The following is a 24,130-nucleotide window of genomic DNA, read 5'->3' on the forward strand; positions in this document are numbered from 1 at the left end:
TTCTTTGTTTCTTATCAGATTGGTGTCGTTAAATTTTTAATTTTTCCGTGTTGCAGTGATTTCGATAACAAACAGCAATACTGATTGAGTTGACTATTAAGTGAAAAATATATCGCTTCTGTCGAATTTCTAAAAAAACGTTTATATCTAACCAAAATCAACAGTTGTGGAGTGATAGTACAGAACGATTCCACCAAATTTCTCATCATTTCGAAACGGTTTAAAATTTAAAAAAATAACGATTCGAAAGCTCTTATTCCTAATTTTAGTCGTTTTTCGAGTTGTACGAATGTAATAATCTGACATGCAGTCGAAGTGCGACTGTCTTGTTATAAAATTATACCAAACTAGTATCGATCTTCAATTGTACAACCTCCTTAAGAGGATGCTATAGTCAGTACTTACCGATCGAGTAAAATTTCACTTCTCTTAACTATTATGCGAAAGTGCCGCAATCGGCGCAATTCTACATGCAATGCCGATCGAAACTATCGAAAAACATTTTCACTGCATACGAAAATTATTCGAGGAAATTCGTTTCTGCCACAAGTGGTAATTCAGTTACAGAAATACAATTCATTGGCATTATTGTTGCGTAAGACAAAACCTTTTTTTTTTTTTTTTGTACATACGTATTCGGCATTGCATGTAGAATCGCGCTCACTACGGTATTTTTACATGAGCGATACCTCGGGCTTTGATAATTAATAGTGAAAATAAGTGACATTCGACACGGTCGATGAAGAGACACTACAGCATCCTCTTAAACAACCCACTATCATCACCGCATCAGTTTGTCCTCGTCTCTTCTTCTTCTTCTTCTTCAGCAGCAACAACAGCAGCAGCAAGCTGTGTGTACATATGTTCACGTACAATATTAACACACACCCATGTCGGCATGGCGGCATGTTTGCGGGGGCCTGAAGCTATCGCCTGGTCTTCTCTCCCTCTTTCTCTCTCTCTCCGCTCACGCCACACCCCATAAGTCGGTCCCAATCTGGGGTTATGTTCACAATCTCCTTCTCCTTCTCTCTTTCTCACGCGTTCCCCTACATTCCTATCAACGACGCTTCTCAATCCTTCGTGACGTTCACGTTACATTGGCTCGCACAGTGTCGCGTTATGCTTCGGAGCGGACAGAGCGCAGCGCCGCGCTGAGCCACGCGGTCAGCTTGTGTAATCGCATTGCACCTTCCTATTCAACAAGTGTGTCCGGGTAGAGTGGATCCGCGTCATTTAACCCTGCTGCAACACCGCCCGCCGATTCACGTTTTACCCGCAACTGATCAATCCCGCGCTGACGTCACAGAAAACATGGGGAAAACCGCAAGCAAGCTCAAATCGCGTCGCAGCCAAAGTTAGTCGATCATCGTTTGTTTATTCATTTGTCTAATACGATTTTTGTTTCACGTTCGATTTTCATTTCGTTTTTTTTTATTATTATTATCATCACAAACATGTCACGTATTGAATACAACACCCTTGATTATGAATTTTGGAACTTAATTTATTATATAATACTTGCGCTTGCACCACCCGCGGAAATTACAACGTAGATAGAAATCTATGTGCAAACATATTATTATACATGCTTAATTATTGTCGTCCGTCGGGTGTAATACACGTAATACAAACTCCCATTTAAAGTATACAATAACGAATGAAAAGGTGAGTTGTGCACCGCGCTACAATACAAGTTTTATCTCTACTCGCTGCACTGTCGACGACGTTGGTTATCAGTGTTTCGTTATATTCACGCCTACACATACCTATAACGCGTAACTGACATGTATTGTACTGTTTATAGGGTTTACTTATACGCGTGATCTTACATTATGGTGTTACGCTTTTTTATCATATAGCCAGATGTTGTGCTAGTCGTGCACTTAAGTGCAGATGAACACGTACAGCGACGTTGTTTATATATCTATGTTGAGCATTGTTTTGATGCCGTATCGCCGCGCTTCATTATTATTCCGTCATACATGCAGGCCTGCGTAGCGTAATAATTTTTTCACTGACGTTGCACATATTACCTAATATTATACATGTTTGTATAAAAAATTTTGCAACCAATTCGAGCGCAGCAATTAAATCGCTGGCGACAGAGAACAATCATATTTTAGAACAGCAAAATTGACTTGGAGAAAAAATGTACAAACTTGGATACTGAACCCACTGTCTTATGATAGACGCACGTCAGTAATTTTGGCTACCACGTGTCTCCGCGATGTGAGGTATGATACTTTCTACAACCAACAACTGTACAGTTCGAATGCAGATAAATGGCTTAGTTGCCAAACGAGAAAGAGAAAGGCACATATTTGAACTCGATTTTAGGAAACTGAAATATTAGCACGAAAACAGTTTCAGAACGAAATAAAGAATTGTTGACAAAATGGCAAAATCCAATTATTCAAACTTTGAAACGAATTGACGTCCAAAATTTGTAGACCAAAACCCAAATTAAAATAGTTATTTCTGCGCTACTTCCGTCAGCAACTCGACTACTTTGTAGTTTTTATGAGCACTAGTGCTTATAAAAACTACACAATATTCGCGTTTTTGACGGAAGTTAGCACAGAAAATAGAATTTGTCGTACGAAATAGATCTTTTCGTGGCAAGTGCGCATAAAATTAAGCTATTTTCTTACCTAGGGTGTAAAGTATCACGCCCGTGATGCGAACAATATTTTTCGTCCTACGTAGGCGTAAACGGGATTTACCGGTCCACTTCGCGGGCGTAAAATCCCGCTTTACGCCTACTATGACGCAAAAGATTTCTTGACGAGTATAAAGTCCCGCACGAGCCATAAAAGGTGAATGCCAAACTCACACGAGTTATGAAGTCCCTATATGCACGCTAGGGTGACCATTATTTACGGTGTTGACGAATTTTTTCCGTACTGCCCCCAAATCAAGTTTAAATAATTCAATAAAGATCCCCAAATTTTTGCAGATTCTTAACTCAACTCTAACCCGCCACCCAAACAGGTGGAATTCCCTATTTAAGATACACGTGTTTCGGACACATTCTTAGCATACATTTTATTGTAAGAGTAATAATGATCAAAAAAATCTGCAACTACGAAGTTTTAGTGGGCAGTAGTGCTACTATCTGAAAAAAAATTCACATCGTTATACCAGGTAAACTAGACAAATTGCAATTCCTCTAAATGGAAAAAAGTCAGATTTCAAGGGCGTGTAATTTGTCGAAATTGCATGGTATGATGATTTGAATTTTTTCTCAGATAGTAGCACTAATGTCCACTAAAACCTCGTGGTTACAAATTTTTCTTTACCATTTTTATTTTTACAATAAAATATATGCTAAGAATGTATCCGAAACACGTGTATTTTAAATGGGGAAATGCACCCTCTTTGAAGGGGGGGGGTTAGAGTTGAGTTAAAAATGTGAAAAAATTTGAGAATCTGTTTTGAATTATTTAAAGTTGATTTGAGGGGTGGTACGGAAAAAATTCGCCAACACTCTAAAGAACGGTCACCCTAATGCGCACATGCCACAAATCCTATTTACTATGCTATCTCTTGTTGAAAACGAAAATATTGTGTAGTTTTTATAAGTACTAGTGTTAAAAAATCTACTTCTGAGCACTAGTGTTCATAAAAACTGCGAAGTAGTCTAGTTGTTGACGTAGGTAGCGCAGATGATAATTTTCAGTACAGATTTTCAAATCAGTCATAATATAACTTCAGGTCCTGCACGCGATGAAAAATTGAAACGACTTCGTAAATTTGAAAAAGAAGTTTATCACTTATCCAGGGATCTAAATTTAAATCTTGGAAATTGATTGAATAATAATCAAATAATTAATAATAGAAATAAATAATATCAACGATGTACGTATATTTATTTCAGTAAACGTTATACCTTTTTCAAAATTGTCAATTCTAGGCATGCAATCAAATGTGAACCTTATATAATCGAATCTATTTGAGTTGGATCCTGAATCCAAATCAGCAGTTTCGAAAAGTTTCCAGCACAGTTTGCTGTTCACAAAAATCTGTAGATATTGATTAAATTCGATTGGATGGATACTGGTGTGGCAAACGGATGGAAATGAATTGCAGAATTGTGTCTAAAACGTTATATTTATATTATATGTTGCTGTTGCCTCTAATCAATTTCCGAAGCAAAATTACGAGATTTAATATATCGTAGAAACAGATTTTTTGGTCGTTTCCTGTTTTTCTTCCTTTTTACTCCTAACAGATAAAACTCGAAAACGTATTATAGTATACTTAAGATTTTAAACTAAATTTCAAATGTTTCTCAAAATTCAGAATCATAATTCTCGTATTGATAGAAATTCTATTATTCCATTGGCAAGTCGCAATGCAATATAAAAAAATGTTAAAAACGCTTTTTTGTTTGTTGTTTTTTTTTGTTTTGTTTCAAATTTGACTTACGCTAAAAACTTGAACTTCGAATAATCTACCACATTCAAATTTGCAATCTGGATTCAAGATTAAATGGCTTACAGTTTCGTTTCTCACACATGCGGTGATTGCAAAATAATACTTCTCAGAAATGTGTACATTTTTCACTGTGGAAAAAACTGTTTAATTCGTACTCTTTTCAACTCATATTTCAGTAAATAGCCTTAGACAACCCAAGAAACTGTTTGCAATAGTCACTTCTGTTAATGCCACTTCGCACGTTCGACATGCTAATTTTGATGCTGTATGTGGGACTATGAATATCGTAAAAACTGAAAAACCGAGAATGACATAATCTATAAAATTTAAGAGCTATTTGAATGCTAATTTTTTTTAGAACTAATAAATCTTTTGGAGCCAATTTTATAACTCAGAAATTTCCAACACAAGTATTAAAGACGAAAATATATCAAACTTTTAATACAATTTACATTCAGTATAAAATATCCTTTTCGATTACGACACGAAAAACGGTTTTCAAAAAGTGTGAATAGTTTACTTTTTTATTACAAATATTGTATCTAATTGAAGACGATATATTCATCAGTTACTCTATTATATAAAGTCGAAATTTATGACTGATTTTGGCCAATTGACATGTGGCGAATCCTAAAAGGATTCTCGTATAAAGCAATAAAACAATTTTCCTTTCACTGCAATTGCAGTAATGTTTTCAAATGAATTATGTCGAATGAAGTTGTCGTAAGAATTTAAAACTGGCATGTAAAATATGATTGCTATCACTTAAAAACAATTAGTGTGAAATAGAACATTGTGTAAGAAGGAAGTAAACTTGGTCTTTTCGGGCCGAGCGTAAGTTTGCAATACGAGTCGTAGGTGAGTGTATTTGTGCGAACTGAAGACGAATATTGCAAATACGCGAGGCGAAAAGACTGTTGCCTCCTTGTTGCACACGATTTTTTATATAACAAGAATATGTTACGCGTTTTTTCACGAAGCACGAAATGAGGTTAGGGTCGCGTAATGTCAGATTTGTTTCCAACAGCGCATGCGCGGAGTACAGAATAGACAACTTTTAACGCATGCGCGCTGTACGAAAAAGATTCCCAGGAATTAAAAGTGGTTTTTTCTGTACTCTGCGCATATCGCGCATTCGCAGACTCACTCCTACCGTCATGGAAACGGATATTTTGTGTACGGAAAACACGTATAAACAAACGCGTAAAACATGCTCGCGTTATATAAAGGTATGTTTACCGTTTACCGTAGCTGAAAGTACCGAAATTATTATTGACCAGACATATTATATTTGTAATGGATGATTCAGTCTCCAAACTGAAGATCTAGAAATCAATGTTTAGTAAGACGTCTGCTGCAGTGCTACCAACGAAACCTTAAGTCTATGGTTAAAAAAAAATGATGAGCTGAGCTAACGACAATTAAGCTGTTATGATCTTTTCTGCAATTAAGATTATAGATTGTGTGGCAACGGTTTCATTAAAATCACGTTTAGTTTGATGATAATAACAACGAAAGCAAAACGCGAGCTAACGAGAATTGAAAGGAACAGCTTTGTACTGAAGTGGACGGATCTTTGCAGGCCCACTCACTGTTGTACTACTGCATCAGGCTTGCCTTTATAAGTGGACCATCTGCGCGCGCGACTCGCCTTCGAATACAATTAAATACGGTAGCTGCTGAAATGAGCGATGCTATTATACGTGTGATATAATAAGCGATGGAGGACAACCAGTTTTTCTTTACGTCGCGCACTGTCTATTATGACAACCTTTTATGAGTATAAAAGAAATGAGACACGAGGTGATGAACATTTACGATTTCATCATCGAGCTTCGATTGATTGAAAATTTTAATCCGATGTTATCTGACAATTAGATCGGCCAAACTAACATGATCCAATGATCTTGAAAAAGCGTAAACTCAATATTATTAGATAACACTGATATCCAAATTTTGAATTTGAAATTGACTATATTTGAGGAGATTTTACGAAAATAGAAGACTTGTAGATTATAGTGCTTGGCACAAATTTGACGGTTAAGTTGCAACAAAAAATGTGAATTATATACGCCTGGAAAGCACAACAATAAAATACATTTCATGTGCAGGTTAAGCAGTTGGATAGTTATACTTGAAAATTCCTAAGTATAAGGTAATGCAACGAAAAATTATGTATCTCACATTTTGTTTGGTATACGTAAGAAGTAGTGTATATTGATTTTAATTTGAATTGGTTATAGTTATACTAAAAAAAAATCGTATATTGCAATTTTTCGAATTTTCGTTCGATTCTTGACAGTGCCACGCAACTTCGAAGCAAATTGTACGTTTCCATCTGTTTCACAAGACAAAACTTGAACATCATTTTTATGAACTGACGATCGATTTCATATTCTTCTGTCTTCTTGTTTTGGTCAATGTCTCATCGGCGATATTGCAGAACTGTTTCCAGTCTTCAAAAGTCTCATGCAACCACGGTATTCATTTTCTTTCATCTTCAGCTTGAATTATTATTTCATTTGGAATTTGAACTTCGAAAAGTAATTGCTTTCGAGATGTCGAATAGCAATGTTTTGCATTTGCATAATTATCGTATACGCCACGTGGAATCTCGTGAGAATAAATACGTTTCTTCTAGAAGCAGTATGAACAAATATAAAGTAGATTGATGCTTGCTTCTAAACATCGTGACAAATAACTGCGATAGAATAGAAAACAAGTACATCCTTAAAATATTAACATTTAGTGAAATGGATCTTTAATTTCGTTCTGTAGTTCCAAATTCATGATGCGTATCCATGAATTTAGATGGTTAAGCTGCACCAATTCTCTTTCCCTAAATGTTGCTTTATCCATTTGTTAATGCCTTAAATTTTCTCGTGAATTTAGGTATAGCATGGAGCTTCCGGTTCCCGTCGATGGGTACTCTGCAAAATCTGAGCGCGAGTGGCCGTCGGAGGAAAAGAGATACGTTATCGATGGAGAAATACGGGCATCAGCAGCGGCACACAATACATCTTCAACCAGAGACAATCATGCAGAAGGAACCTGCCCTTATAATAACTCCGCCATCGCCATGCCAGAGCAGAGATAACTCATGGTTAGTGCGATTTGGATACGAAAAGTGACATCTATAATTTATCCAGTAAAAAAATTACTAGCGATTTATTCGATACCTGAATAATGAAATTTACAGCTTTCAAAATCCAAGACTTATGCGACTAACTGCTAGCGATGAGCAATACTTTCTCGACTTTCAGCTTTTGGTATTTTTTACAACCGCCCTATGAACGAAAAGTTGAATTCTTCGACTATTTTCACGAGGCTGTATTTTTCCCTGCAAATTCCTGCGTGAATAATTAGAATTGCATTCAAGACAACGTCGTGATTAATGTATTTGCAGAATCATAGTGTTCTTTCAAACTGCCACGCGCGTATGGTTTAGGTTCAATCATTTCAACCGCTAGTCGCGGCACCTTACATGATTTCGAAGCGTGACCTGACATACCGACTCTGCATTACCGACCATAATCGACGCTTGTTTGTCAAGTCGATAGAAGTTATCATCGCATCGTTAACTCGTTTCAAAACACTGCACTCCGTGCAAGATTTGATTGGAAATATTAGAGAAATATGTTTCATTAGGTGTACAGTCTAAACAAATAGTTTGAAAGCATCAGAATTGATATACTAAGACTTAAGGTCATGTAGTACTCCTACCTTTATCGACCGAGCAAACGCACACTTTTTCTTCCTATATTAAATAAACAAATGAACGGAAAAGGTTCGACATCGACAGTACATCGCTCTTTTGTAGCGAAATTCAGGAAAGTGACTCATATCCAGAAAATCGTCCAAAAAATGTGTGGTTTTTTGACATGTGTTACTATTCCTACATTTCCCGTATTTCAGGGGCCAAAAAGTGCATAGCTGAGACACTTTCCGCTATTCCGCAAAGAATGAGTAAAATGAGCCGTCGTTAGACTGTTGTCATGCAATGTGGAGGTCGCTAGACGAGAGAGAGAGAGAGAGAGAAATTACAATAATTTCGTATATAAAAGATGCTCTCACGATCAACTGGGCGTACGGCCAAGATTTCCATGGATGACCATCGAAGTTTAAACCCTTTTCGTTCGTTTGTTTATTTAATATAAGGAGAAAAAGAGTGAGTTTGCTCGGTCGGTAAGGGCCGGAGTATTATATGACCTTGAGTCAATGTAATTGATCTTGATCAAAACACTATCTTCTTTTACGATTTTTTGATACTCGAAGTTGGATAGAGAATTCTCCAGAAAATGGCCACAGAGCACTATTATCATAGCAAAAACCTCAGTAGATGATGAAAACGTGATATACCGAGATAGCAACATGATAACGTATTTCTGCAGTCATTTGAATTATTTGCAGACTGTATTTGTATAACAATAAATTACGCTACTGAACAAAGAAGGCGTCAACACTCGCTTCATTTTTCGACATTTTTCCTCATGTTCTCACTATGTTTGTTGTCCGGAAATATATTTTATCAAGATCATTTATTTGAAGTATTATTATAATTATATCCGTAGTCGTATTGAATCGACACATCATTTGTATGCGAATGTGATAGTTATTCGCAGAACATATCGTGCAATTGCCAATTGAATACCACATTGATGATCGCATGCTTGATATCCGTATATCATGCAACTCGGGGTTTTAAATGAGAATCTTTGTGACATTCACGGCAAACCATTGAAAGAAGTTGAGCGACGCCTCTGTTTCGTTAAGTCATAACTGTTCCGTAATCGACTATGGCTGAGTAATCGATAAGATTAAGTGTTTCGCTTCTGGAATAATATGGAGAATAGTTTAACAAGATATAAATTGTAATGGTAGAATGTCCCGTTTCTCTCGAGATTAAAACAGAATGGACTACTTGATATATTTTCTGAAGATGATTTTATTCAGCGTCTTTTACACTTCGTACAAACCACTAAATTAATTATAATACAGTGATAACATTCCTTAAACTATAAGATTAAAGAAGAATGCAAAATTACAAATCTTACCAAAGATCTTGAAGTTGAGTACGAAATTTTAATTGATTAATTATTATTATTTTTACTGTTAATTAATCAACACCTGTGATAACAATCACATTCAACTAAATTTATACTTAATTGGTAAAAACAATGCCGCGGCCATCAATAACAGTACATATCTATATAAAATTTAAGGTCATTAACTGATCTATGTGGACAAGAACTCGGGTACGAGACACTTGTCATAAATTTTTTAAAGCTGGTCATCAACGGACTTTTGTTACTAAATATAATACCTACGATCGTTATTCTCCAAGCGATGCTCATATACGGGAATCAGCGCTGTTCAAAGACCCCTATAAAAAGGGGACCCTACGAAAAAATCGATTCTTCAAAAGGCACTGCTGTGACACCGCGTTACTTTCCACTCTACCCCTCTGTGAGAACCTATTCTAGCCAGACAACGCAGCTGTTCCAAAAGTGATTGTACCTATCTTGGAATTGGGATGAATAGTAATACATTATCCGAATTCTATAGTAAATTACGCGTGGTAATGAGTACTAAGAAATAGAAACAGGTATTTTGAATTTCGGCCATTTTTTTCGAGAGAATTCAAAAATAGCAGAAGAATCTTGGAAAAAAAAGGACTATAGTCTCATCGACTTACCAATGAATTACGATTAGTACTTAGAAATAACAACACAAGGGTTTTGCGAAAAGCCTCCTTTATGATTCTCAAATTTCTGCTCGATAATTTAGTACAAACAAGAAATTTATATGATAAGACCTGAAATTTTACGTTATTGGAGATGAGTTATTCAGTCCATCTTTTATTGTCGGATAGGGATCAAACAGTCACTTAATAGAGAAGGGTCTCAATATCAAAAACATGCTACAATCTAACTTGTAAAATTTCGAAATGTAGTAAGTCGAAAGATAGAAATTTTGAGACATAAAAACGGTGCATGTTTATTCTTACGGTTCTACATTTGTATTTTTACATTTCAACATTTTTCTATCATACTCAAGCTTTCTCTACGTTCACTTTTCTACATTTTGGTTTATCTATCTTCTGAGTTTTTACACTTTTAAATTGATGGATGACTATGTAATGTAAGTTCTGACGATTCTATTATATTTTGGCTCATACACTTTTCGACTTTTTATAAATCTTGAAATTGATAAATACATATAAATTTTAAGATTTTGACTTTGTGTACTTTTACCATTCTACATTATGGTTTTCTCTGCTTTAACCATTTTACATTCTGACTTTTCTAAGTTTCGACTTTCTACATTCTGAAACTAATTAATAAATTTTAACCGTTCTATTGTACTTTGGCCATCTGTATTTTGATCTTCCTACGTACTTCGATTTTCTAAATTTTAATATTCTACGATCAGTGCCATCGCATTTTTGAAATCGATATCACAGCCGTTCCACTACAGTGCGACCACTCCCCTTTTCGCCCCACGAAAAATTATTTTCGTCAGATCCTTCCCGACCAAAGAAAACATCAATTCGTCCTCCAGCCGAAGGATCCCACGGTCTCCGAATCGCGCGGTGAAATATCGCAGGCGATAATCCTTAAACGCGTTATCTGAAATCGTGGCCGATGTAGCCGGCGAGTTGAGCGCAGCGCATGCGCGGAAGGCGATCAGACGGCGCGGGCGGCTTCGGCTTCATCCTCAGTCCCCGTAGGATCAATAAGTCCGGCGGAGTCAGGCACGCAGTGCATAGCCAACATTCCAGGCTCCGCGGAGCAATAATCGTGCCGGTGAGGCTAGTCGAGAACTTCGGGAACATGTCACGTGCGGCAAGGAACGGTGTGGCGACGGACGAAAGCGGGCAGTTTGTCGGTCGGTGAGCCTCGCGATAATTTCGGGCAAAGATTGGAGCAAGATAGAAGTCTAAGGCGGGATGAGAAGCTACTCGTGCCTGACTTCAACTTGGATTTTGTCTCCGCTCCTTTCACCAATTGAGACTAACGCGCTCAATTGCCGGCTGTCAGAGACGCGCGCCGCGAGAGACGATTCGCCTTCGGGTATCGCTGCGCTTTAGTTCGCTCGCGGCTAAACCGAAATCATTCCGTTCTTCCAGGAAGGAGGGCTGCTCCGAGGAGGACATTTACAACGATTGCGCATGTCCCGAGAGATCATCCTCCGCTTTTCAGTCTCGAAAGTCAAAACAAGACCAGGCCAAAAACCGCGGGGCGAGTCCGGACATGGTGAGTAAAAAGCTGCGTGCATTCGTTTCGATTTTGTATTTTCACTACAACTAGCTGGGTTTCGTGCTCTCCGATTGGTCAGAGACTCATTCTGATTGGCTGATATATGGGAGACGATTTATTAATCTCACTTGTTTTTGGTACTGTCATTATTATACCATAGGCTTCGAGCTCTATGCATTGATCGCAGACTAGTTTTCACTGGTTAGGGACTAATTATGATTGGTTGAAACCCAAGCGTTGATCCTACGTTCTCATCTTTCAATATTGTCACTATTCGCTAGGTTTTAAGCTCTCCGATTGAGCGACTAATTCTATTTGGTCAGGTAATAATTTTTATTCGTTAGAATTTAGGTGTCGATCTTATGATCTCACCTTCCAGTATTTTCACTGTTTCGCGAGGTTTTATAATATCAATCATTGAATCCTAATAAAAACGGATGAAAATATTCTAACGATAAATCGATGCCGAGATTGCTGTTGTTTATAGTGAACGAAATGTGATCTTTTTTGCTCCTTATCCCGATCACATCCAAAGACACACGTTCAATTCGCTGGCTGAATTCTTAAACGATATGAAGGTATTTTTAGATGATAAGAATACTTGGTGGTGAATAACAATGAAGAAGTTCAAACTTAGTCGAAACCAAGGAGACATTATTTTCAAGATATATTTGACAGGCGGGTTTGGAAGCTGGCGAAAAGTCAACATGGCCGTTGTCGAAACACGCTTGCAATTTCTTTTTGGCTTCACGGTCATTTTCGGGACTCGGTAACTATGGAACGACATTTCACGCTAAACAGAATGACGACAAGAGTAAATAAAACAGGATTTCAGCGTCAACTAAATTCTAGAAGCTGCAGAGTATTCATTCCACGATATTCACCGGCACGTGTGTACATTTTGTGTAGTATCACTCAAGAACGAATCGCCATCATATTTCACTCTTAATTCTGTATACTTCCTGAATGTTAATAACCCCGATTACCAATCCGTCGATAAGAGTCAGTGCATATACATAAATTGTTTTGGTATAATCAGGAGAAAGCACCAAATCTATTTTAAGTTAGTGTGGGAAATTCCCTCATTAAAAACTCAGACAAAAAAAAGTAAGAAAACCCTGATCGGCCAGTTTGTTTTGATTCCAAGTTAAATAGAGACTCTTTGTGCGAAGACTGAGAATGCGTCCTGTAAACAATGAGTAATCTTTAGTCCGTCGAGGGGATTGAGGAAAATCGATTAACGACTGGGAGTTTGTCCTGTGCAACGTTTTTTCTGGTGAGTTTGCCTCAGCGCATTGTTAAAGGAAATTGAATCCCGGTGTAACTGCATATCGCAGATGTTAAAAAAAAAAATTGATCGAAGCACATCGATTTGCCCTAATTTCTTTTATTCGAATTGCAACTGGACTTCAACTGTCTGTATAAAACGAGAGATTAGATATGTTAGTGTTGTATATATTCCAAATTATTGGGTACCAGAAATTTGATACAGGTTTAAGTTTGTTCGAATCGATTGAAACTATTACAGCTATATGATTGATGGTGCGTAGCAACGAATCGCGAGTGTATAAAGAATGCAGCTATCTATTCTGCACTTATTGTCCTGGGTCGATGACTCGAGGTTGAGAAATTTTATCTTCACCGCTGACTGCCAAAAACAAAAGTTTAACAGGAAAATTTTCTATATTTGGTCATTGGCTCCTAAATAATTGTGGTTACAGCACAACAAAAGAAAACAATCCGCCTCAATTACGCGTTGAAATTAGTGCTTTGAATGTGCGAAGACATGGAAAGTTGAAATCCTGTTTTGGATACATTCGAAAAATAAAAACGTCACGTGATTTACACTGCAAGAAGTCAAAGGTTCATTGTCAGTTTTGTAATTGGTTAAAGATATATGTAGATAATAAAAATTGCGTTTAGTTCATTCAGTTTCGAAGTTCAATTCGACTCACCTTCGTTTGTCATCCCCGAGCAATAATCTTAACTTTCATAAACTCAAATTAACATCGCGTATGGTTAACGTAGAGTGAATTTAGCCGTTTTATTTTGACTACGAGAAATATTACAAACGTAGATGAGGAAGGGTACATGAATTAGCCTAACGGTAGACGATATGCGCTGTAACGCTTCTTTGTACAAACTTCCGGTTTTACATGTATAGGTATGTATGCCCACTGTTTTTACCTGACACGAATAGAAAATAGAACAGCATCGTCGAATACAGCCTCTATTTTGGTTCGCGGCGTAAGACAAGTCTCTTCGTCTTCTTCTTCTTACTTTTCTTTTCTTATCTATTCCTGTCGACCAATATTCTCACAGATTGTTTGTGTAATGTGTGTATACATACCTCATGATACGTTCACTTGATGTTCCCAGGAAATGAAACGCACGCTTCAATATATAACTGTACAGCTATGCATAATGGAAGATTGCATGAAAATTATCTCGAAATTATCGTATATACGTATAATATACATGTGCCATGCACAGATATTTGTCTTATATGACCATAAATAGCCATAATTATACGTGAATACATGTGCAAAAATTGTTGAACAAATCCGTGAAGATTTTTTCAATCGTAATAAGTACCTTGATTAATTTACAAAACTCATTTTTAGTAAAAAAATATTATACCGTCTCAAGAATTATGTACGTGCAATACTAAGCGATATCCGTGGGCTGAATCCACTTAACACGAAATATCTCATAAAATGCATACAGTGTGTTATACAAAAAGTTAACAAAACTTGCGGTTTATAAAATCAAACGAGACAGTTGTATACCTTTCCCGGAGTTAAGCGTTAGTAAGACCCGGTTTAATCCTCGAACTTCCGGCAAAGATATTTGTGGTTGCGTCCCGCCGTCTCAGGAATTCCTCAGGTTAATTGCCGTTTCCTTTTTTCCCTCTTTTTCTAACAGGTATATTACTGACACGACTCTCGATAACGAAAACAAAGAAACTGCAGTTCATAATTCTTAGCATGACAACATATTTCCATTAGAAATCACCTCGTTACAATTACATAGGTAATTTTCAAGTATTATATGTCTATTGAAACTTTAGTCAGTCACTACTGCTTATAACTATGCCGAAAATTTGATTAGGTGCTTTTTGTAGATCAAACAACAAAGCGAAATTTTGACTTCGGGTAGGATGGAAAATATGTATTGTAGATTTGAAATTTTCATGCTAAGGCGATGATTCTATTCAGTGAAATTTTAGATATACTGTAAAATATAGCGTCAAGTGTTTAGAACGACGATGAACCGGTTTAAATTGGAAAAAAACGATGATCCAAATATATGATAGTAAAACTGTTGTATTGTATGTAATTACTTTACTAACTGATACTTCTTGTAACTTTTTTAAATACTGGAAATAGTAGTCTTAGCAGAAAAAACTGTGGCAGCACGGCCCAAAAAAAGAACAATACACCGTACATTCCGCGTTTAAAAGATAACAAGAATCGGCATTCTTTGAAACCTACACTCTCCAAATAATCGGATGTCTGCTATTTCCCAATGTTCCCGTGGGAATTCACTCTTCTTTATTGTCGTATTCAGTTACAGAGTTGCGTCATTAATCAATCTACCTCGGAATAAAACACTCGCTGTCAAAATACAGAATATATGCAATACAGCACTTGTTTTCTCAAATTGATACAACCAAGTTACGTATAAATGCATACGGAGTTGTCAGAAAAGTTGAAAAAGATGGAGTAACAACCTCCCGCAGAGAGTGAATAAAAGAATTCAACCGGTGTTCCAGCTCCATTGATATTCAGGAAAACAATGAACGCAGTCGTCTACAGTCACTTTTGTCTTTTCGTTATGCTGCAGGTTCAATGTTTTGACAGGGCTTGTTCATTGTTAGCGATATGACACCATTGTGTTCGATCAATTACGCCACTTCGGTATTGCATGCACGATAAATGAACACCGTGTACATTTGAGAAGAATAAAATAATATATGGAGGCACACGTGTTTATTTGCAGTTCTATACATTGGCATTTCGGGAGCAAGCCTCAGAAGTAGAGCAACAAATATATAACGGAATATTTTCAACTGAATATCTCTTTTTCAATACTTGTCATTCGACTTTTCACAAAAATTGAATATCGAGGTGAAATTATATGTCATTTTATTGACAATAGCCTGCAATCCTAGCCAATTGACAGGAAAAAAAATATACAGACACGTTGGAGTTCCATGTAAAGTAAGGCTTTATTTACGTTACAAACTGTTCGATTACTAACAGCATATCCTAAATTAGACTAAAAACCTGAGGACCAGATCAAAAACACCACAGTTTAATTTCTTTTATCATTATAAGAGTAAAACCATTTCGCGAATTGTTGATATCTTACAATTAGCTCGTGTTACTTGAATTTTTACAGATTCATTTCAATTACATAGTAGTTGTTCCATTAATGTTCACTATCGTTAGCGCAAATAACATTGCTGCAGACTTTTTAAATGTTTTTTTTTTTAATTTTCTTAGCTTTTATTCAAACGTTGGGGTCGACTGATCTTCGACACCCGGGTTGAATGTTTTTTGCCTTCTGCTGTTGAACCTGCCATCTTGTATAAAAAAATAAGTTAAACAGTACTGTTACAACACGTGTTATGATCAGAGCATATACCGAACGTATCCAATCTCATAAAACGATAAAGATTTTCATTCATCCCAGTCTTGCATCGGTCCATTGCATCGACGCTGATACCTTCTATAATTAGACATGCCAGTATGTGAGCACATGTGCTTCTTCGAATACCTCCAATTATTGATCATGTCGAATTACACTTGCAGCTTCGACCATCCGTATAACGTTCAACGATATCCTTTCACTTCCCTCGCAGGAACAGCCGGAGGAGACTGCACGGCGCCTCCTAGAACGGGAATTGCGTTTGCTGGATCCGCGTGACCTTCGCTCGCATGCCTGGTACCACGGAAACACCCTTCGTGGCGGGCGGCGGGGGGCAGAACTGGAAGTGCCAAACGAGGGAGATTTCCTCGTACGCGATTGCGCCTCTCAGCCTGGAAACTACGTCCTTACCGTTCGCTGCAAGGGACAACCGTTGCATTTCGTGATAAACAGGGTAAAGAATTTATACCATGAATTTGGTGTGAAACTTGCTGCCCAACGCCAATGGACAGATAGTAAAAAACACAGTTCAAATGTGTACTAGTACACAGTGTAACTCCGGTTATGAGAACTACATTTGAATATGCCACAGTACAAAATTTATTCTCGCTCGCGTAAACTACATTTTGAACGTGCGGTAGTGCAGAATGTAGCTCCGATTGCTTAAACTACATCTGTAGTTTGATATAATGCAAAATATAACTTTCGTTACTAAACCACATTTTGAACGTGTATAAGTGCAAAATGTGGCTTCGATTACCTAAACTACGTTTTTAATATGTAGTGTATAGTACAAAATATGTGCTTGGTGCCAAAACTGTACTTCAAATACGTAGCAGTATAATACATAGCTTCAGTTGCCTAAGCTACATTTAAAATACATGACCTACGAAATGTATCTTCAGTTGCCTAAACTATACTCGAAACAAGTGATAGTACTAAATGTAGCTTCGATGGTTTAAACTACATTTCGAACATGTAACGATACAACTATCATCACATATTTTCTACTAAAACAAACAGTATTTAAACCCTTGTTTTTATGATATCAATTTTGCGAAAAAATTTCTGGCAACTATACAAATGACATTTGTCTCAGCAAATGTTTCGATACATAACAATAACGTTAGCGTTATACCAACGCCTACCCCATATATCTAAACACCCGTCCTCTCAACTTCAGGTCGTCCTCCAGCCCGACACAGTTTACGAACGTGCTCAATACCAATTCGAAGACGAAGCTTTCGACACCGTTGCGGACTTGATAACCTTCTATGTGGGCAGCGGTCGGCCGGTGAGCCATGCTAGCGGAGCCCGAATAGTGAACCCAAGACCTCGATCAGTGCCGCTCTCCTGCGCGCCATCACCGGGTAACCAGCACTCCTCCTCAAGTCCCTCTTCGAACTCACTCTTGGCAGGATCTCCACCCAGATTACCCAGAAAGCAACAGCGAAGTCACTCTTTAACACCACAACAACAGCAGCACAGCACAACTCACCAGGGATTCCAACCTCAAGGATCATCCAGCACCCTTCCGCGTGTTCCGCCGACGCCGCCTCACTCATCTTCTTCATCCTCTTCTCTTTCCCTGGGTCGTCAAAAAATTACGAGGGTAATATCAGACCCGTCTCTGCAGCACCAGCAGCTTCCGGTGAACGCGAGCGCTCCTTCGGCGCCTCCAAAGCCCCCGAGAGTTCCTTTCATATCGGCGCAGGCCCCGAACCAGCATCACCATCACAGTCATCACCACCACCAGCATCAGCATCCGCAGGTAGTTCTAGTTGTATATTTGTTTTCTTCTCTTGCAGAGAACTGCACAGGAGTTCGGTAGATATAATAGAAATACAGAGTGAAGTAATCAACATGTGCGTTGAATTGTTCCGAATTGTCAGAGTTCGTCGACATTTCTAATGGTCAACCTCTGAACGGTCAAAATTTCGGATGGTCAAAATCTCGAATGGCTGAAACTCCGGATAGGTTGAAGTGTTAAATAGTTAAAACCCAGACTGTTACCAACCTTCAGATATGCCGCGAAGCAATTGTTTCACCTGTGGAGTGTATCGTTCTGAGCATTTACCATTCAAAGGTTAGACCCTTTGAAGCTTTGACCATTTGGGGTATCGATCATCAAAGATTTTGACCATTCGGAATGTGCACCGTTCGGGAGTGTGACCATTCAAAGTTTTGATCGCTCGGAACTTCAACCTATTTGGTGTTTTAACCATTCGGAACCTCTAGCTATTCGAAGTTCTGACCATTCGGAGCTTACACCATTCGGGATTTTCACTATTTGGGGTTTTGATCACTCAGAGTTTTGATAAATCGATTCTTCCACCAATCCGAAGTTTGAAGCATTCGAGGTTTTGGCCATTTTGAAGTTTAACCCTTCGGAGTGTTGATGGTTGGAGGTAACGTTGAGAACTTTGACAATTCGGATATTTAACTCGTGCACATTCATAGTCGTTTTTACGGTTATACTAGCTTTATTATAAATATCTCAGAATATGTTGATAAATTTTGAGGATCAGTGGTTACTTTCAATTAATTATAGAACTTGTACCAAAGAATATTCCGACGTGTGGCACTCGCAGGTTTACCAGGCCTCAGGAAGCGACAGTGGAAACGGATCCGGGGATAGTGAATTCGAGCTGAACAATTCCGGGGGCAACGGACAGCCACCCGCACCCCCGGCGGTCAAGGGGGTCATAATTCGCAGCCCTTACGCTATTGAGGGTAATTCGGGGTGCGGAGGGGAGTACGAACTCTCAGCCGAGGAGCACCTCGTCGTAGCCGCGCCTTCGTTGGAGATACCGTCCTTCCTGGACCTCGACGGTTTTGTAACGCTGCTTCTTCCGGCGGGTGAACACCGTCCCCTAGATTCCACGGCCCTAAGGGGCGTCTCGGGAATGTTGCACGACTCGGCGCCACGAGTTTTAGCTACTCACCTAACCCGCGTCGATCTGGAGATCGCCCTGAGCCCAGGAACCGGTAACAGGAGCGGCCTCAGCGGCATAGAACTCGCGACTCTGCCGCACGGACGTCAGGCGCGTTTGGATCTCATCGAGAGGTCCGAGTGTCTGAAACTCCTCGTCGCTGTTACCATTCTTGCCGGTGCGACAGCCATCGAAAGGGCGGCGACCATATCGAAGTGGATTAGAGTCGCGGTCGACACAAAGACTGCGCTCGGGAATCTCTACGGGTTTTGTGGGGTCATGCTTGGATTATGTCTTCCTCAGATACAGCGACTCGCTAATACCTGGCATCTGCTCAGACAGAAGCATACCGACGAGGCTTTCAGCTTTGAAGCCAAGCTCAGACCCACTCTTCGAGCTATGAACGAGTGCGCCAATCCTCAGGCTCCGAACACCACGCTACCTCACCTTTTACCTATCGCTCTGCTGGGGGAACGAGGTCCTGAGGATATTCTGGGTAGGTAACTCTCATACCGGAAATTAAACCTTGTGGTCGTATGTATGATTGTCTCAGTTTATATGCACTGACAGCTTTTTTATCACTGCCGTCACTGCCATAGTGTCATGACATGCAGCCGAAATATATGGTAGTTTGAAAACAGAGTGTAATAATAAATAGCGGGAAAAACCGTATTTATATTAGTTAAACCTCCAAAATTTGTATTTGAATTAACTATTCGTGTTAAATGCGTTTTTTTTTCACCGTTGTTAATCGTAACAACTTTTTTTGGATACACTGATAGGAGAGGCGAGTCCTAGTTGTGACACTTTTTCTTTTTACTCTCTGATTTTTAGAATTTTTTCGAATAAAATTTTATTTAATTCAGATATGGCGCATGTAGATGCATCATTTGGCCACTTAGGGAAAATTCGTGGTTGTTCCAAAGCAAGTCTGAATAGTTATGCGATTTTTCGAATTTTCAAAAAAAAAATTGCAGAGTGTACCAACTTACCAACAATGGTGCGAAAAAAAATTGCTCCTAATTTTTTTTACCCGTTTTTGTCATTCAAAATACTTGGGACAACTTACCCCGCCACAGGGTCAAAAATGATGAATAATTTTTATATGCATTTTTGTTTACTTGTTTTTGTTTCAATGTAAGAAACTCGAATGTTCAATGTATACTTTTGAGCAATAATTATTTTGTTCGTTGTATTTTTTCCTGGAAACCACGAAACAGTGACCTAGACTGTGAAAACTATGAAAAATTCGCCTCAGACTCCGAAAATCCCGAAAAACTTGACCCGAACTCAGAAAACCACGGAAAAGTCGAGATGGAGCAAGTCATTACGAAATTATTGTGACACGTGATAACTTGCACCAACCCGCGATTTTGTTAAAGAATGTGCATATCTTACTGACCCGCTATTCAAATATCAAAAATATCTATATCGAATGAAAGCAACAAAAACTACCTTTGCGATTATCTTATTGCAAAATATCCCAATGCAGCCAAGAAAATGCGAACAACATATTTAGAAGATAGAAAGTAATTATTTATAAGGTCCAATTTCAGTTTTTCAATTACTGCGAGCCCGCATATGATGCGATATTATTGTTAACAATATTCATTTATTTCAAATATTGAGCTACAATTTCATTCTATAGCATAGACTTATACGTCTATGATCTATAGCGCCGCTCGTTCCGATATCTAGCGGCAGAGATATGAACCTTGTGACAACTAGGACCCGTGACCCCTATAACTGTGGTATATTATTCCTCACGAATTTTCCATTCTGACCGCCAAGCTGTAATATTTCTTATACTGTAGTTTCTACTATGAATTTTACTTCCTGTGGGCACCTAAAATTTCGATCAGTCAAACAAAAGCAAATAAAACTATTCGTAGGCTACACAAACGAAGAAATTGAGGTTCAATTTTTCACTGACGAACAACTTTTCGACCAGACGTTAATTATTATTTAGAATCTAAAAATTTACGATTTACACCCATTCAAACTGCAATATTAATTGTTACAGACTCAGAACACTGAATACGCAAATGGGCATATGCCAAATCATGTAATGCCATTCATATATTCAACTAATTTGCGCTAAGATTTTCATCTCCAACTCAATTGTGGTCAGACGCTAGCTATGACATTTACAGGCATCTCGAAGTTATGTTGCGTTAAGAATCTGAGATAACTAAAATATACAGAGTCTGCATTTAAGTCAACATAACCTCAAAGCGCTTGAACGTAATTACAGTTTGCGCTACAGGAAAACAAGACAGAATTGATCAACCTACCTGAACAGATGAAAAACTTAGAGCATGCGCAATTGGGAGTTTAGTTTCCTGATAATGTCACGGTATTGGCACAATAGTTAGATAAAATTGTAACATAGACTCGGGAGTATCTTATGTTGGTTTTATACAAAAATAAAATAAAATAAAAAATATGAAGATGATCAGCAAACTTATCTAGATAGAGATGGAAGATGAAACGTGAACTTAACTCTTATTGTGTATATAAAATAAAGGATAACATGAATTTATCTAACAAGGAAATGAACATCTTAATTTGCGTAATGACACATCTAGTATATAAAAAATTAACACACTCACTTTTGGAGACAGCACCTGACTTTATTACGACAATTTTTTCCAACAGGAACGGCGTCTCCTTCGGGAATAACCGGAGCCATTCTGTCTCCATGGGAGAGTTCGGCAGCCGATTGCGGCCTTTCGATTGTCTGGGCGCACCTTGATGCGGCCCGGAAGCTTGCGGAGAGCCTTCCGCTTTACCGAAGGAACGCTGAAATCGCACTTGAGGGATGCAGAAACGACGAATTACTCGCTGACGCGTTTCGCACGGAGTTTCACATGAAGTTTCTCTGGGGGAGCCGTGGCGCAGCCGTAGCACCGGAGGAACGCCACTTAAAATTCTCTCAGGTCCTTGACGCGATGTACGACAAGTGCGCGGCGACGGAAACTTCCTCGTAATTCCAATTATCCCAAAACATTGCGTTTCCCCGTACAGCCTAATTTCAATGGCTTCTGTATATTGCTGAGGTTAGATTAGTACGTAGATTGAATTAGATTATTATTTAAGAATGAGTATTGAATAATTGAATGAAGATGAGGCATGTCTCTCCCAAATCTATTTAACGAACCCCACTCAAGACAATACCACAAACGACAAATGTATTATGTGAAGTATTCGATGTATAAATATTATAGATGCGTTACGTACTTAATCAAGGGAGCTGACCTAAGTGAAACTGATATTTTTCACGTACTTCTTTTGTATTCGAGCGAATTTCCTCGAGTTTGTCGAAATTCAGACTGCACTTAACGACTGCAGTATTATACGTAGTAAAAAGTGTATCAAAAAATGAAAAATCACATCGATTTTTACAATAATATTAATGTGAAAAGAACTATATACCGGATTCTGAGTTAAGACACTCATTTGTCACATTTTCAAACTTTGTCACATCAAAATTTCACTAAGATCCTCTCTTGAACCAATTGTATATTATACCAACTCTTAATTGTACATGTTGTTACTTATTCATACATATATCAACGGAATAATGATTGTATCTATTTTCCTTGTTGCTATACCCCAACTCACCCATATGTGTGTATTGAACGACCGAATCTTCGCATAAAGTTTTCGTTTCGAGAATTTTTTTATGGCAAGTCACATGCAACCTATCGAAAATAAGTAAGCTTATGTAAAATGTAGTGTCTAGTCAAGTGGACCAAAAGTTACCAAAGGTTCGAAGCGTGAAAAAAGGAAAATAAAAAAAATAAAAAAAAAATAGAAAGAAAAGTAGAAACAAATTATTTTAATACTATGTACAACTATAGCTAACGGTTAATCGCTGAACAATATCTTATTTAACAATCAGAAGGAATGGTCGAACACGCTTGTAGAGTTTATTTGAATATAGTGTGGTAAGTAGAAGGCGTCGTATAAACTGAGGAATTCGAGCCTTGAATAAACAAGAAAAAGTATTGTAGTAGAACCTCGATCATCCGAACTAATTAGGACCGAGCCTAGTTCGGATAATCAGAAGTTCGGGTAACCGACATGCAATTTTTATCTTAAAGTATCATAATATATATACAACACAAATTTAAATCGAAAAAACAGTCCGTATTAAACATCCAAATACATATTAAATCTCTTTCAAATACCGAACGATTATTTTATTACTTTGGTTTTATATAATCATCTATTGTCAATTGACGATCAGCTGCTGCACATTTTTTAGCGAGCAGCAATATATATTTCGCACCAAAAATCTATTTTTTTAACCGGCGTTCGGATAATTGAGCTTTCATTTGAACCAAGTCATGGGCCGGATAGTTGAGGGTTTGCATAATTGAGGTTCTACGATAAGTTTCGATAGAACAACTTTTTGACTCCTGGGTACATACTTGTATCGTGACAACAATCTCGTTGCCATTGGCAGAGAGAGGTTATTGATTTACTCTTGACAAAGATTATGCGATTTCTCGCATACTATCAAAATGTGATAAAGTGGCTGGAAATCAGTGGATTTCTTCATCACCTTTTTTATAACGGTCATTTCAGACTTCAAACAATCATAATTTTTATTTCTACTGAAACGTATGAGTTGTCTTCTATTGAAACCTGAGATGCGTTAATGGAGATGCTGTTGATCCATTGTTCGCTAATAAAAAACGGGATTCTACTGTAGAATACAAACCATCGTGGGACCAACTTTTGAGGTAGAAAAAAAAGTGGTTGACTGAAGAACATAAAGACTGATACCCCTGGGTAAATTTATGTGACCAGTTTTCGGCGGGCAAGTGGGCTCAGGTG

At 38.0% G+C, this 24,130-nt stretch overlaps 1 protein-coding gene across 2 annotated transcripts; it reads left to right on the plus strand.

The window, feature by feature from the left end:
* The first annotated feature begins 1,108 nt into the window (after positions 1 to 1,108).
* On the plus strand, positions 1,109 to 23,482 carry LOC124218895 (breast cancer anti-estrogen resistance protein 3). Of its 2 annotated transcripts, XM_046625802.2 has the most exons (7): positions 1,109 to 1,357; positions 7,333 to 7,543; positions 11,570 to 11,696; positions 16,567 to 16,806; positions 17,536 to 18,123; positions 18,944 to 19,781; positions 21,944 to 23,482. In XM_046625802.2, exons 1-7 carry the CDS (start codon positions 1,315 to 1,317, stop codon positions 22,273 to 22,275), a joined length of 2,379 nt encoding a protein of 792 aa, XP_046481758.1. In that variant the 5' UTR covers positions 1,109 to 1,314; the 3' UTR covers positions 22,276 to 23,482. The 2 variants fall into 2 exon arrangements, with proteins under 2 accessions (XP_046481758.1, XP_046481759.1); XM_046625803.2 differs by lacking the exons at positions 1,109 to 1,357; positions 11,570 to 11,696 and having other exon boundaries at positions 7,403 to 7,543.
* Positions 23,483 to 24,130: the final 648 nt, after the last annotated feature.

Source organism: Neodiprion pinetum, chromosome 5 (assembly GCF_021155775.2).
Source record: "Neodiprion pinetum isolate iyNeoPine1 chromosome 5, iyNeoPine1.2, whole genome shotgun sequence".
In the NCBI taxonomy this organism is placed as follows: Eukaryota; Metazoa; Arthropoda; class Insecta; order Hymenoptera; family Diprionidae; genus Neodiprion; species Neodiprion pinetum.

Bases quoted from the DNA above. Each gene is read 5' to 3' on its own strand.
- LOC124218895 (XM_046625802.2), top strand. From the start codon at position 1,315: ATGGGGAAAACCGCAAGCAAGCTCAAATCGCGTCGCAGCCAAA. The intron at 16,807-17,535 runs GTAAAGAATTTA...TCTCAACTTCAG, and splicing joins TGCATTTCGTGATAAACAGG to GTCGTCCTCCAGCCCGACAC. The intron at 18,124-18,943 runs GTAGTTCTAGTT...TGGCACTCGCAG, and splicing joins ACCAGCATCAGCATCCGCAG to GTTTACCAGGCCTCAGGAAG.